This window comes from Tamandua tetradactyla, chromosome 3 (assembly GCF_023851605.1).
Source record: "Tamandua tetradactyla isolate mTamTet1 chromosome 3, mTamTet1.pri, whole genome shotgun sequence".
Taxonomy (NCBI): domain Eukaryota; kingdom Metazoa; phylum Chordata; class Mammalia; order Pilosa; family Myrmecophagidae; genus Tamandua; species Tamandua tetradactyla.
In genome coordinates, this window is record NC_135329.1 from 110527065 (window position 1) to 110543306 (window position 16242).

A 16242-nucleotide genomic window follows, 5' to 3' on the forward strand; every position below is an offset into this window, starting at 1 on the left:
TCGGGGGACATTGAGGAGACCACCTTTTCTTCAGCTCCACTCTCTCCAGGCATCAGGGCCACACATGGGCTCTCTGTCATTTCCAGGGCACACGCTCAACACCTCCATTCGGTGGCAGCCAGGCTCTCCCCAGTTCCCACGGAGCGTGCTATACCTTCTCCAAACTCTGAGGAGGCACAACTCTTTCACTGCAATGAGGTGGGAGACTCATCCTCTCCATGTATATGGATGGGTCCACTCTCCTGGCTGATGCTTCTTGACTTCAGACCCGAGCTTCCATGGTTCTCACTCTGGAAACTCCAATTAGTCCCTTTTGTGTTCCACTTCATCAAGATTGGCAGTGATTCCATTTATACCAACAGTCTCTTCAAGCACTCCAGGATTTCTCCATCATTCTATTCACAGTTTCTCCAAAGTCTTCCCCTTATCCATCAAAAAAACTAGTCCAACATGTCTGGTGTTTGCAAACTGCAGTAGAACCCTACTTCTCCAGTACCAAATCTGTTCTAGTTTGCTAACTGCCATAATGCAATACACCAGAGACAGATTGGCTTTCAATAAAAGGGGATTTATTTAGTTAATGTATAGTTCTTCAGAGGAAAGGCAGCTAATTTTCAACTGAGGTTCTTTCTTATGTGGAAAGGCACAAGGCAATCTCTGCTGGCCTTCTCTCCAGGGCCTCTGGGTTCCAAAGACTTTCCCCGGAGTGATTACTTTCTGCATCTCCAAAGGCCTGGGCTGAGCAGCAAGTGCCAAGATGAGGTATGCTGTGCTACGTTGAGTCTCTCATTTAAGCACCAGCCAATGAAATCAAACATCATTCACTGCAGCAGGCACACCTCTTAGCCGACTGCAGATGTAATCAGGAACATATGAGGTTCACATACCATTGGCTCATGTCCACAGCAATAGAACTAGGCACCTTCACCTAGCCAAGTTGACACCTGAACCCAACTACCATCCCCACAAAGCCTAAAATACTTAGCACAGGCCCTTCTATAGAAAAAGTTTCCCAACCCCTTTCTTAAGCCATCTCCCATGATTTTTCTTTTCCATTTTGGTGGTGATGCCAATTACAGAAAACTGGGAACTTAAGGCCATCCAAATTCTCCTTCCATTCCCAGTCACCTACCCCATCCACAACACACCTATCACTATTTTTTATTGACTTTGCTTTTAAAGATATCTCAACCATACAATTCTCTCAGCTCTTATGACCATTTTCCTGATATTGTCACCAGTTGCCTCTTGGTCACTGAGGTGGCTTCCCTTTACTAGTCTCCTACCTCTATTCTTCTCCCTCTCCAATCTATCCCTTGAATAGATAGAGTCAACTTTCTAGCACACAAATCTAGATGTGTTTCTCCTTCTTGTTCTTAAGGCAGCATCAGTTTCAGCATCCACTGGGAAACTGTGATAAATGAAACATCTCAAGCCCTACCCCAGACCCACTGAGTAAGAAACCATGAAATTAGAGGCCAGCAGTCTATTTCAACAAGCCCTCCAGATCATTTTGGTAAATATTCAAGTTTGAGATCCATGGAAGAACAGAGGATAAAAATCTAAATTTCTAGAGTGGGAGAAAGATCAAAGATGATGGTAGAGTTATACAGAGAATGTAGGGTTTAACAAATGAGTATGATTTTTTTATTGTGAAATATAACATATATACATATATAACATATATACAAAAAAAGCAATAAATTTTCAAGGACATTTAATCTGTAGTTATAGAACAGATTTTAAAGTTTCTTATGGGTCACAGTTTCATGATTTCAGCAGTACTCATTTGTTAAAACCTATCTTCTCTCTTATATGCCACCTTCTCTTTAAATAATATATATACACATACAAGCAATAAATTTCAAAGTACATCACAACAATTATCTGTAGAACAGATTTCAGAGTTAGCTATGGGTTATAATTCCACAATTTTAGGTTTTTATTTCTAGCTGCTCTAAGGTACTGGAGGTTAAAAGAAATATCAGTATACTGATTCAGCACTCACACTCATTTGTTAAACCCTACCTTTTCTGTATAACTCCACCATCACCTTTGGTCTTTGTCTCACTCTTTAGAGGTATTTGGGCTATAGCTATTAAACATTCTCATGTTGGAAGAGGCTGTTGATAATATGGGATAGGGGGATGGAACTGGTTGATGTTCTGGAAAGGCTAGCCCCTCTGCATTTCAGGACTATCTGGTCCAGGGACCCATCTGGAGGTTGTAGGTTTTGGAGAGTTACTATAGTGCATGGAACCTTTGTAGAATCTTATATAATGCCCTAGGTATTCTTTAGAATGGGCAGAAATGGTTTTTGTTGGGGTTTGACAAGTTATGATAAGAAGCAATGTTTAAACTGAAGCTTGCATACGAGCGACCTCCAGAGTAGCCTCTTGACTCTATTTGAGATCTCTCAGCCACTGATACCTTATTTGTTACACTTCTTTTCTCCCTTTTGGTCAAGATAGCATTGTTGATCCCATAGTGCCAGGGCCAGGCTCATCCCTGGGAAGCATCTCCCTTGCAACCAGAGAGACTTTCACCCCTGGATGTCATGTCCCACATGGTGGGGAGTGCAATGGTTTTCACTTGCAGAGTTGGGCATAGAGAAAGAAAGGCCATATCCGAGCAACAAAAGAGGTCCTCCAGAGGTGACCCTTACACATACATACAGGTCAGCAAAGTTTCTTTGCTACATACATAAGCTTCCCAACAGTCCTGCTACCTTTTAAAATATATTTACCATACTAATACATTCTAAACCTATCCCTAATAGCAATTATATGTATTTATCCTAATCCATCTTATTTTATTTGTCAATTAACTTGTTCTACTTCTAGACTATAAACACCAAGAAGGCAAGAACGAGTTCATCCACGTTTTTATATCCAATGCAAATAAATCAATAAAATGTGACTCTCTACTACCATCTGGTGACGTGGTATAACAATCCCAGGGAGAATCAGCACATAGAATTTAATGTCTTCTACCTTTACAGTTTCATGGTTAAGCGAGATATCTAAGGTCAAACTCCCAGATAAGGAGTCAATCTAGTCCCTGGCCATGAGCAGTTAACATTTTTCTGCCTTAGGCACGTCATCTGTAAAATTATGTTGCTAGCGGTCTTCCTTATGGAATTGCAAATGAGGATTAGCAAGGGTTAGCTACTATCCGCATTACAGTTATTAGTAGTGCCATTATAAAGGATTTATCTAGACTCTATTATTGACACACATAAATACATAACACTACATTCCTCAGATATTTTATAATATAGTCGAGTAGGTAAAACAGAATTAGGAAAAGAAAAATAACTATAACAGGCTCTAGGCGCTAAGAGAATCCTTACCCTGAATATAGGAGGTGAAATCCGAGTTGCTGTAAGAATTTATTGCTGTTATGTAGCCTTGAAACACAAAGGCTACTCAGGAGAAAAATAGTTCCTATAAATTTTTGTGCGGATTCAGACTAATAGCTGTAAGTACTAATAAAAACATGATATAGGCTCACACCTTCCTTATTATTACAAAGCCATAATTGTGAAGCCATTTTAATCTAATGCTTAATCATGCAAGTCTAGATCTCATTATCCATACACAAATTAACATATGACTCAACAAGTGCCTTTTGTAATTTTTTTGTCATTGTTGTTTTTTAATATACCCACATTTATTTAATTAGTAGCTGCATTGTACTGATAAAAATATATTTAGACTAGGTGGCTTCATGGATGTATATTATTTATTTTCAGCTTAAGAGAAACATACAATTTTGGTATTCGTGTTTATTATAAAAACAAGTATACCTATGTAAATAACTTCCCTTTATAATAAGGAATAATTAGCATTCCCCTATGCATTTATTCAGTATGAGAGAGTGTTTGTAAATTATCAACTATGTGTTATAAATTTCCAAAACATATCAGATACAGAAAATAGAGGACTTAGGTTAAAATGCCTAGCTATAAGCCTAATTGATGGAATTGAGTGGACATAAAAATCTTCAAAAAGCAAATGGGAACAAAATGTGACTATTCTAAGCAATGTGAAACATATGCACACAGTATGTGAAATTCTAGCTTCAAAATTTTAAACAGTTTATATTCAAGTTTTTGACCTTGATCCCCATGGTAGCTAGTACAACAAACTACTATTTCACACTGTTTCTTCTTAATACTTTCTTGCTTTTCTGTTTTGACACAGGAGATGTCATGTGCTTCCAAGTACTTGCTTAATTCCCAAACTCTCCCTTCCTCAATCTCATCTTCAGTTCAATAGCATAATAACATTCCCAATACATGAATCTCACTGTGCCCTATTAGAATATTTCATGCTCACCTTCCTACCCCAGCCCCTTCATCAACAGCACAAGTTCAAACACGCAGCCATATCTCAGGGCTCTTTAGAGACCAATGCAGTAAGATGGGGAAAGCTGGGCACTCGTTCCCTGCTTCAACCAGAACACCTTCTGATATTATCATTCCTGAAATAAATACAACTTAATCACATCATATTTTGCTCTTTCCATTCAGGGCTGAATTTAATTTACTAGTACTGTATAGTGAATTCTGACACAATATCATATTTGTGCTGCAGCTATTTTCTTATGTTTGTTTTTCCTTTTTGTAATAAGAACTCTGGGAGAACTAATACTACATTATATTTGTGTAGTGTATATACAGATTTCCCAAAGAGTACATGTACTTTATAAATATTCAATATTTATTTTTGTTCTAAAAATAATCTAATATAAGAATGACACACTTTCACTGGGGTTTGGTGTTTCTAAAGCTTCTTGGAATTGCTTATATTCATTTATTTGTTTCTGGCAACTATAACCAAACATATGATTTGCTTAAAAAACTATTTAATATAAAAAACAGATTTATGCACAGAAACATGCATTAAAATTATTTATGATAAAATAGCAACCAATTAAAATCAAATTAAATGCCCCATAGGGAATGGATAATTAAGAATATTTGGTAGTCATATATGATGTGAAAATGTGTACTTACTAAAAATGAAATTTATAAGTCATCATTTACAAATTTCCTGAGAAAATAAAATGCTAAGTGTAAAGAACTAAGATACAAAATCTGAAATGCAGAATGATCTTAATTCTGAAGAGATACCAAAGCTTTCTTAATTTGGAAAGGATTGAAGCATGGGCTTTGCATGTGGCCAGACTCATTAGAACTCTGACTCCAGATTTGATGAGATCTATTACTCTGAGCCAGGTTATCCAACTTCTCTGAGCTTCTGTTTTTTCATATAAAGTGGGAATAACTATTTTGTGACATCGTTCTAAAGATTAGGGGTAGGGCGGGCCGCGGTGGCTCAGCGGGCAAAGTGCTTGCCTGCTATGCCGGAGGACCTCGGTTCGATTCCCGGCCCCAGCCCATGTAACAAAAACAAAGAAACAAAATACAATAAAAAACAAGAAAATGTTTAAAGATGTTTCCCTTTCTTCCTTCCTTCCTTCCTTCTATCCTTCCTTCCTTCTCTCTGTCTTTCCTTTAAAAAAAAAAAAAAAAAAAAAAAGATTAGGGGTAAAAAGCATCCAGTAGTTCTTCAATACAAAGGAATAGTTTTGTTTAGCATTTGACATTACAATATCTCCATGGAAACAAATAGAAGACAAAACATCCCAATGTCTATTGCCTTGGGAGCTGGTAAAACGGGTGTCTACTTTTCCTCTTCTGTTTTTCTGCATTTTATAATTTATCTGCAATGAGCAAATATCATTTATAATATAAATAAATTTTTAAGCATGCCACAACTTTCAGTGAAAACTTACTGTGTCATGTACTGCACCCAGGAGGAATGTTAGATGGTAAAGTGAAACGTGTGTAGAGAATACATATTTTATAGCTCAGTCATATGATTGATGCTACATCTGGATTCTCTTGAGGGATCAACTATAGTGCTCTTCTTTTGAGTTGTGATTCAAATTTTTACTGGCATTTTTCTTTAAACAAGTTGGTATGACATGGAAAGTATACTATAAAGTTCACTATGAATTATTTAAATGTGAAAAAATACATGTTTAAAAGATGCTTCCAAAGAAGTAATATAACCCAAATTTCAATAAAAAGAGGGCTTGGAAAATGACATAATAATAATAATTGGTAACATTTAAAATTTGATTTATTTTTGTATGTCTTAATTTGCTAGTGCTGCTATAACAAATACCACAAACTGGATGGTTTAAAAAAAGCATCAGTTTATTGATTTACAGCTTTGGAGGCTGAAAGACCAAGATCAAGGCAGGGCCATACTTCCTCTAAAAGGGGAGAATCTGTTCCATGCCTCTTTCTTGGCCTCTGGTGAGTGCTCAACAATCCATGGCATTCCTTGGTGTGTGGCAGCATAACTCAGTCTCTGCCTCTGTCACATCACTTTCTCTCTTACCAACTGTGCTGGCTTATAAGGATTAGAGGAACACCCTAATCTATTCCGGTCTCATCTTTCAATAGCCTAATTCCAAATGGGGTCACAGTCACAGGACAGGGGGTAAGGATTAGCACATCTTTTGGAGGAAAATGATTCGATCCATAACAATATATAAACAGTATATGAATAGATAGTATACATGAGGCACCATTCTCAGGACATTTCACATATTAACTCATGTTTACCTGTTCCTACTAAGTGATTTTCAAACTAATGTTTGCCAGATCCTATGATATAGGTACTATCATCTTCAGTTTATATATCAGGAAACTAAGGCCCAAAGAGGTTAAGCAACTTTTCTAATATCATATAATTAAAAAATTACTTGACTGGAATTTGAACCCACATAAACTGACTTCTGAGTCCACGCTACTAACCATAAGCTCAGTTCTCTCACACTATACAAATCTTCAAAGTTAGGTTTAAAATACCCATGATTGCTACTTCATGTTAGTTTGCTTCACAAAGCTTTTATTTGCTTCACTAAACTTTGCTTTGTTTCTTTCTAATCCCAATACAACAACCCTAGGGACCAAAAGAATCTAATATACACATATATTTTTAAATTCTACATATGTCCAAGAACTGAACTGGTAATTCATACAGATGGTGAATGCTTACTTGTAAGAAAACTGGTGTTAAAACTTTTATTAATCCTCTTACTTAGAGGATTCGATAATTTCAAAGAATATTTTTAACCTCTATTTCTTTAATTTGTAAAAGATATATTTGAATTTCATAGTACTGAATGTCATGTACTTTGAAAATGTATTATTTTTTCATGAACTTCATACTATTATTTAATGGAAAACAGGGGTCTAATATTATTGTACTTACGTTAGTGCTGGGCCTTTCCCACCATTTTCATTGTAATTCTACCCTTGGTAGTAAAATAGTCAATGTGTCCCTGCATCTTTTTTTTTTTTCCCTAAGCAATGGAAGTGTTACTTCAGTGAAGCAGATAAAAAGGACGAATAATGACTGTTATATGCCTAGTGATCCTTATAATAGGGAAAAGTAAAATGCTCTCTGATCATTCTCGAAATTGGATACTGATTGCATTTCATTCAGGAAAGAGCAAGTTCTCTTTATAGGTGACATTCTCTGAGTGCATATAAGTCTTAGAATATCTGCCCTGAAACTTTGGAAAATATATTAAATTATTCATGTAAAAAAAACTTTCTGATTTAATTCAAAGTTGAGAAATTGCTTATAAATCATCTCTCCAGTTAAGTAAAGGTGCCCCCCAACCAAATGAATTACACTGAATTTTTCCCTCTCTATATATGTGGAAATGTCAGGAAAGACTGAAAGTATCATGTTCCTTCCCATTTCATGAATTTTGTAAGGGTTATATCAATGTGGGCAAACCAGAAAGTGTAGTTAGGAAACGAAATACATTGATCCCTAATTTGAGGGAGGGGATTTATCCAATACATAGATACAGGCCATTCTTCATGGTCAAATTCAATTATATTACCCTAAACATAAACTTTACAGTCTCTATAAAATCCTGAACAATGTGGGGAACAAAAATAAAGCTATGTAAATATTTTTGCATTTCTGAAAATCAGAATTAATCCCATTGTGCAAGCACATGTCATCGACATATAGTGCTTATCCGTGACTAGACCTTCCTCCGTATTAAAATGAATACGGAGGATTCATTTTAGTCATTCATGAATGACTATTATGTGCAAAAATTGACTAGGTTACACTTTCTCCCTTCAATATCCTCACACTTTGTAGGTTAGAGGATGAAAGTAGTCAAGGGCAGCAGCAAAGGATTAAAGTAATCACTCACATAGTTGTGAAAGTATAGAAATTCCTAAACAACAAAGAAGGATCCATTGTATTTAAAAACAAAAGTTAAAACTGAAAAATTGAGAGTGTCTGGGAATAGAACTAAATGTGATCAGACTGGGTTAGAGAAGAAGCACATAACATTTTAGAAGTGAGAAAATTTAGCTAGGAGAAATAGTATCAAGGGAGAATGTCAGCCAAGCATTGAAAGAAGGCAAAGGAGAGTCATGGGATGCTGTGGCCCACAGCAGGGGTTGTTTTCAGTAAAGGCTAGAAGAAGATAGCATAGAAAATCTAAAATAAGACCTGAAGTGTGGTCCATAAGTCAGGAACACCAGTGAATTGGAAGAGCTGCCACAGAGCTGCCATGCTATTGCCTATAAAAGAGGAAGATAAAAGGAGAAAATGTGCCCTCCACAGAAGAGAGCCTGAGAAAGATGTGCTTAAAATAACATACTAATGATGAAGGGAAATTATTTGCATTGGAATAAGATTTCCATGGGTTTTGGCCACAATGTCACAGTGGGGAAGAGTCAGGCAGGAGGTATAACAGCATGAGTTGATGAGATACCTAGTGGCCGTGATATTGAAGAAAAATAAAAATGAGCTGTGAGACTTGAGATAAGAACATTTGGCGAGGCAGGAACGGAAGGAATGAGCTCACAAAGCCAAGATGAAGATCACTATTGAATCAAAATGTTGAATATATGGGGTGAGGTAGCAAACATGCTCACGTGGATATACTTCTCTTGAAATGGTGAAGCTCAAGCAAATGACTCAATCTTTCTCACCTACCACCTCCACTCCTCCCAGCATGCTATGCAGTGACAATTTGGACCCCAACTTAAATGTGTCCTTGATGTTCTCTTCTAATTGCCTGATCATAGTCAGGAAATAGATCCCAAATCTGAGGATTTTATACAGCTTCCCATATTATCTTTTGTTGTTGCAATAGCAGCAGCTAAGGATTAAGGGATTTAGTGTTAAAGTCTTTCATTTCTACGCTTTCTCATTTCTATGTGAAAGAAATAAAATGGAAAAGGAAAAAAATATTCTTATGAACTAATTAGAGACAGGAACCACACTGACCCTATAACATCCATGTAATAGTAATGATTGTTACCTTACAGAAGGTATTTTACAGTTCAAACATGATAAAAACAGGATAAACTTTCTGGGTGTTTCGTCTGTAACAGGCACTTACCCTGTGGCTGACGGCTGGGATGGTATATCTGAAGATCGAACGGTTGTGCACTGGTTTTCTGAATCACACTGACATTCTGCCCTGACCACTTATTGGCTTTGGACAATGTGTTGGTCCTCCAGTCTGTCCAGTAGACCTCACTCCCATACAGAGACACGGCAAAGGGATGAGAAAGATATTCATGACCGCGGATGATTTCTATCATGTCTGTTCCATCGTAGAGGGCTGAATAAATAGCATCTGACCTATAGAAAGGTAAATGTACCGGTACTTAATCAGAAACCATTCAGACAGTCCAGTGATGCAATCATCTTACTCAGATAAACAACTGAAAATATTTTTATAGGTCCTTATCTGATTTACAAAAAGAAAAAAATGCCAGATAACCACCACTATGATAAAGAAGAAACAAAAATAACTACTAATTTCAATATGTATGTACATGGTGCATGTATCTTAGGAAACATTTCAATATTGTAGAGTGTATCTGGGGAAGGTAAAAGAAATACAGAAAAGAGATCATTTTTAAACCTGGCATCTGTCCAAACTATCCTTTTTTCAAAGTGGTCCACAGTCAGTCCATTAGGCCAGGCCCCGGTTTTCATGTCTTTGTAGATGGTTTTTCTCTCAGCACCACTCATAGAGGCAGATTCAATGCGAGGAAAGTTTGCATCCCAGTCTGTCCAGAAAAGAATTCTGAAGAAAAAGAAATGATGGTATTGCTTCAGCCATTCATTTCACAAATATTTATTGAGTGTCCAATATATATCAGGTACTGGCTAGGTAAATAGTTGTGAGAGAAGCAGATATAATACCTATTCTTTTGAGGCTTAGAGTCTAGTCAGGGAGATAGACTAAATAAGCACAGGCAAATATAATCACAGCTCGTGAAATATTTTGAAGAAAAATTTCACTACAACAGAGAAGATCAGCTGAGTGACCCATTTGGAGAAAGTAATCAGGGGAAAAACTCTGAAGAGGTGGATACTTAAATTAAAACTGCAGGATGAGTAGTGCAGTATAAAAAAACATAACACACAGAAGAAATAGCATATACAACAGTCTTAACAAGGGAAAGAATATGAGCATATTGGAGGAACAAAAACAAGACCAATGTATCTGAAATCTAGTGTGTGAGGAGGAAAGGGCAAGATGATGAGGCTGAAGAGAGTGGTTTTGCAGGCTTGTAAGTCAAGTTAATTATTCTGAATTTTACTCCAAAGGTATAAAAGCACATAGGCCTCTTAGGTAGAGGAGGAAAGTTTGAATATAGATGGAAATAGTTTCAATATAGATACAGATTTTTAATTACTCTGCCTGTTATATAGAGCACAGATTAAAGCAGGGCAAGAATGCAAGCATATTGAGTGTTTATTTTCAAGGACCAGGCGAAAGATGATAGTGATCTAGACTAAGGTGAAGAAGGAGAGAAGTGAATGGTTTCAAAGTATACTTTGGAGGTAGAATTGCCGGGACTTCTAATGGACTGGATGTGAAATATGAGGTACAGAAAGGAATCATGGAAGACTGTCAGTTTTCGCTTGCTCAGACTTCAGAGTAAGGGTTAAAGGGTTAGGAGAGGGTGCATGGGGAGTTCCATTAAGTGAAATGAGAAAAATGGAGAGAGAGAGAGATTTCAAAGGATGGAGATAGGGTAGATGGTAGCTGAATTTTGAATTTTTTGAATTTGAGATTGTAAGACATCACCAAGAAAATATTCAGGAAGCTATTTAGTATGTTAAAGAGAAGCTCAGAGATGAGACAGATACATTACTGTATAATGTAACAGGTATACTTTTATATATGCAACCATGCAATTGCTAAATACACCTTTTGCAGTAATGTTGAAGATTATGTGAAGACTGTGCTAAGCGCTATTTTCAGTGATTTACATGATCTCATTCAGCCAACTATGAGGTCATTGCTATGGTTCTCCACATTTTACAGATGAGGAGATAAGCTCAGAGAAGCTAAAATACTTAACCAGGGCTACATAGCTAACAACAGCCTAAATCCTGTTTTTATGCTCTGAACATCTCTTTTAATTCTGTGTCACTAAATAAAATAACAAAAGAGAAGCCTTTGGGACAGGAGCAGAAATATGGTTGACAATCAATCAGCAGCAGCTGTCCCCACTCCTCTGGGAGTAGAACCCAATGGGAGGTCTGGCCATCTGGGAAGAGAGAATGCAAAGGACTGGAGAGAAAGTGAGAGCATAGGAAAATTTCCTATTAACGAGCTCTGGTAACGTTTTCATGAGAAATATTAAGTAACTGACCAAAAATATATTTGTTTTTCATTATAATTATAAATATTTTGTCATTTTAAATTACTTCTCCTTTATTCAGTCTGATCCTAGATTATAGAAATTTGGTGAATTGCTTCAGAAGATGAAGCAACCCTTGGAAACAAAATTTAATATGATTTATTTTTCTCTAGAAAACTCCATCATGTAAGAAAATGCAGACTGATGTAAACTAAGGATTCATCATAACTTCAAGTTTTGTGAAGCATATAATCTCTTCTAGGATGCAAGACTTAGAAATATGAAATGATCTGAGGACAACTGAAACATTACACAATAAATTTAATATGCATGTGCTAAAAGTGTATGATGGATAGTGAAGGAAACTATCGATCTTCTTAATGAGAGTGGAAACCCATATAGAACTTAGGGCTCATGTTGACAAATGTTATTAGATAATGTGTCAATGCTGGATGGTGGTAATGTATTGGTTTTTGTGTCAAAAAATCTTGGAGTCAAAGATGGAATCTGCCACTTACTCCAACATACTTAATTTCAGACTTCAATTTCTCAACTGAAAATGAAAAATATAACATTACACACTGGTTGGGAGCATTAGGTGAGATGATGCACATAAATAATTTAGCACACAGGATGAATGGCCCAGAGGAAGGATTTGTGTTTGTACGTGCATGCATACACACTTTCTCAAGGAACAAATATTTTTATAAAAGCACAATTCCAAAATCTTGGACACAGGGAAGGGAATTAATATTAATACCACTCATAAAATGATGCAATAATATATGTATGTAAAGATGGATTAGTTTTCCTAAAGTAAACATGAGTCAAAGCCCTGAGAAAATGATTCAGGACAAGAAGTTGTAAGATTGAGGTAATGCATAGAATGTTTTTCAAACAATGGGCATATGATTAAAAAAAAAGTTCATTGTATCAGCAGCTTTAAGAATTTCCTAGGGATGGAGGGGATGTATCCCCCATACAATATCCAAAATATTCATTGTTTGACCATCAAATATTTGAACACACTATGTAAACTGATGGGAAATGATAAAAATAGACATTAGTTTACAAGGGGATATTTATAAAGTTTTAGTGTTGGAATTCATTTCATGATGACACTAATTATTAATAATAAAATTGTTAAAAAAAAAGAAAAATAATTTTTTTTTGAGTACACGGTCCAGGAATTGAACCCGGGTCTCCTGCATGGAAGGTGCACATTCTACCACTGACCCACTCACGCACCTTGAAAAGATTATTTTGTACAACAAATACTAATTATAAAAATGAAATAACTTATAAGTAAAAAAAATGATAATAAGTACACAATATATTGCCAGTTAAATAGAAGATAGAACAAAGGTTAATTAAAATAAAGCTGGTAATCTATTCAGTTAGGTAGCTAAATACCTTTCTTTAAAACAACTTAATTAAACGAATTAGGTCTTTCACGTTAATTTTAATCTTGGATGCACACATTCTTTCACTGACACTAGGTTATTTTGTGACTTTTTAAAAACTATACTAAAATAAGATTTTTTTTAAGTTAGGAAAAATAATCTCTGAAAAATGACTTTGGTAAATTTGAAAGTCATGTATGTTATGTGAGCACTTGTGGGTAAGCCATCGCCAGATCTAGGTAAAGCTATATCGCACATTCTGCACTGATAGCAAAAAGAAGTCTGAAGCATTATCTTTTGCCAATATATAACAAATTAAGAATTGGTATCTTCCTTGTAACTTTCTATTTAGATATGCCTTACATGGTTCAATGCAATCAATAGTATTGAAGTTCAGAATTTTTAATATATAGGTTTATCAGATATATACACTGTGGGCTCCCAAAAGGTGTTTCCATCGATGAAAATATGGCTTGTGCTACTTTTCAGCATTCAAAAGGAATCCCTTCCTTTCATCCCTAAATGTAGAGGTGTTAGGTTGTTTCTTCTGTAGTGGTAACTGTGCTCTCAATCTTTCATAGATACAGGTAGGAGTTTTACAAAAAATATAAACTAAAATGTTTAAGCATTAGTTTTTCCTCAAAGTTATCTTAACTTGCCATAAGACAGCTTGCGACCAATTTTAAAAGTTGATTTCAAGGATCACTGTTTCATAAAATTGTAGGTAGTCTTTGCATACTTTACAATGTAGTACCTTAACACTATGATCTTCTTTTCCTACTTTTTAATATTGATGTATTAGCATATCAATAATTGCATAATTTCCTCAAGTATACAAATACTGAAGTACCCTTTCATACATGGCATATAGAAGTGTGTAGCCACAACTGCTTTTAAAAAAGAAACTATAGACCTGGGCTCTATCTAAGTCTCTATAAAAGTTTTTCTTAGTAATTTTATTTTCTCAGAAATTTAGGCCCCCAGATTGAGCCTAGGCCAGAAAAGTCCTGAAATTCAGAGGTACCAGTCTCTCCAAGAACAAATACCAGGTTCATTCCTTTACCCTTGAAGGTCAATACCTCTTTCTAACATGGAGAAGTTAAAATGATCATTGTCTAGATATGGCTGAAGATTGAAAGTTCAAATGAGAGGGAGAAGGCATAACTGAGAAATTAGGATGTAATAAATGACTATGACTACTGACTCAATATAGAGATATTTCTTTTTAGAGTCTAGTGTTTTAGAACAGCCAGAAGAAAATACCTGAAGTTGTTGAGCTGTAATCCAGGAGCCCTGAGCTTTGATAATGATTGCATAATTTTATTGAGAAAAAAATTGCTCAGTTGCCTGTGTTGTGTGGATCTACTTCTGGATGTTTTGTTTTATTCCACTGATACATACATCTGACATATATGTATATATGTCAGTGCTGTATGGCCTTAATTAACCTACCTCTATTGTAAGTCTTAAAATTAGGTAGATTGCAGATCTTATGGTCAATAAGAGGGAGGGGTGAAAGGTATGGCATCCATAGGTTAGTCTATACCAGGATTAAATTGAGTCAATGGTCCATGAACTATTTATTACAGACACAAAAAGGCCATTATCCTCTATCAGGTGAAGCTACAGAAGGTAAAAAAAAAAGATCTTGGCATAAAAAGAGGTTACTTATCTTTGTTCTTAAGGCCCTCTAAGACCAAAACTGTGTTTATTAGTTTTGTTTAGGAAGATTCCCAGATAAAATTAAACTGCTACTCTGATGTCTTACTGATCTTCACAATGACTATTTCTATGAATATCAGTAGCAATTGTTAGAGCAGAGTCCATTTATATTCACAAATGAAAAGCAAATACCAGCAATGGAGGAGGATGCCATGCAGTTGGACGAGAATAAAGACCATAAGCATTCAAGCATTTAGGTGAGTACCCCATAGCTTCTGAACTCCCCTAAGCTTGTAAGTCCCTAATGATAAGTTCTAGGTTTTGAGGGGATTCATTTATTCTTTCAGGTCACTTTAGTAATCAGTGCATTACCTTAAGACAGAATGAAAGAAAAATGGCTCCTCCCTACGGCTCCCAATTTACCACTGTGGATTAACGTGTCACTTGGGAGACCAGGTCAAAACCCTGAATACTGAAGGAATGTGGTGTAATGGCAAATGTGATTTACACTGTAAAATGAAGGCCATTGGGTTCTTTGTGGGGGAAGCAAAGTAGTTGATTAAAAATCTTGTTATCTAGCATTGGTAAGAAAGGTCACAAAGACCTTCATTGCTAAAGGAACCACATGTGATGTAAATGTGTTTTATGGGCTAATGTTAAGACCTTTTTCTCCCAGCTAAGCTGAGGGAGGAAAGTGGCTGGTTGCAAACCTGTGTTTTCATTTTTATTGTAAATTTAAGCTATTACTGATTAGCTACCCTATCAGGTATACTTTGCTTGTTAAGCTGCATTCTTGTATCCTTGGAATTTGCATGTAAACAAAAACAATCCATTCAAGTGCATGCATTCATTTATTTAACAAGCATTTGTTGAGCACAGTTATATGTACCAAGGGCTGTGAAATAATTCATAGACTTGGAAACAGCAACCTTTGCCAACGGAAGGCTTGATTTGGTAGGAAAAAATATAGTATTTGCATAAATCATATCTCTCAAATAATGACTCATGGGATTTCTCCTAATACATAAAAATTTTCAAAAGAAGTAAATTCTTCAGAATTCCTACCAATATTGATTCACAGCTTCTTTACACATTTCAAGAATAATTTGGGAAGTAGGAGTTTATCTTATCTTTCTATTTTATCACATAGCACGAAGGCACTAAGCTAAAAATTAAATTACTTTTCAATGCTGCTTTTCTTGTGCTAAGCTTGACTCTGCAGTTCAGTGTGTGTGTGTGTGTATGCGTGCACATATGCTCATTATGTCTATGTTCTCAGGCCACTTTGTGTTAAGGTCCAATGTTATAAATATCTCAGAACTTCTTACTAAAATATCCAATAAAACTGAACACATCTTAATATTTCCCTATTTTTGTAGTGTAATAGCTACAACTATACTTTAAAGTATTTACATAAACCATATAACTTTAGTCATATCAGTCCTC

At 35.8% G+C, this 16242-nt stretch overlaps 1 protein-coding gene across 1 annotated transcript in view; it reads right to left on the bottom strand.

Moving 5' to 3' along the window:
* The window catches only part of LRP1B (LDL receptor related protein 1B), a 1945542-nt gene that overhangs the window by 626014 nt on the left and 1303286 nt on the right, over positions 1 to 16242 (bottom strand). The window contains exons 26-27 of the mRNA XM_077153691.1: positions 9997 to 10161; positions 9466 to 9710 (exon numbers count right to left, since the gene is read on the bottom strand). Of these exons, the coding sequence (XP_077009806.1) occupies positions 9466 to 9710; positions 9997 to 10161 (410 nt within the window). The remainder of the gene's footprint in view (positions 1 to 9465; positions 9711 to 9996; positions 10162 to 16242) is intronic.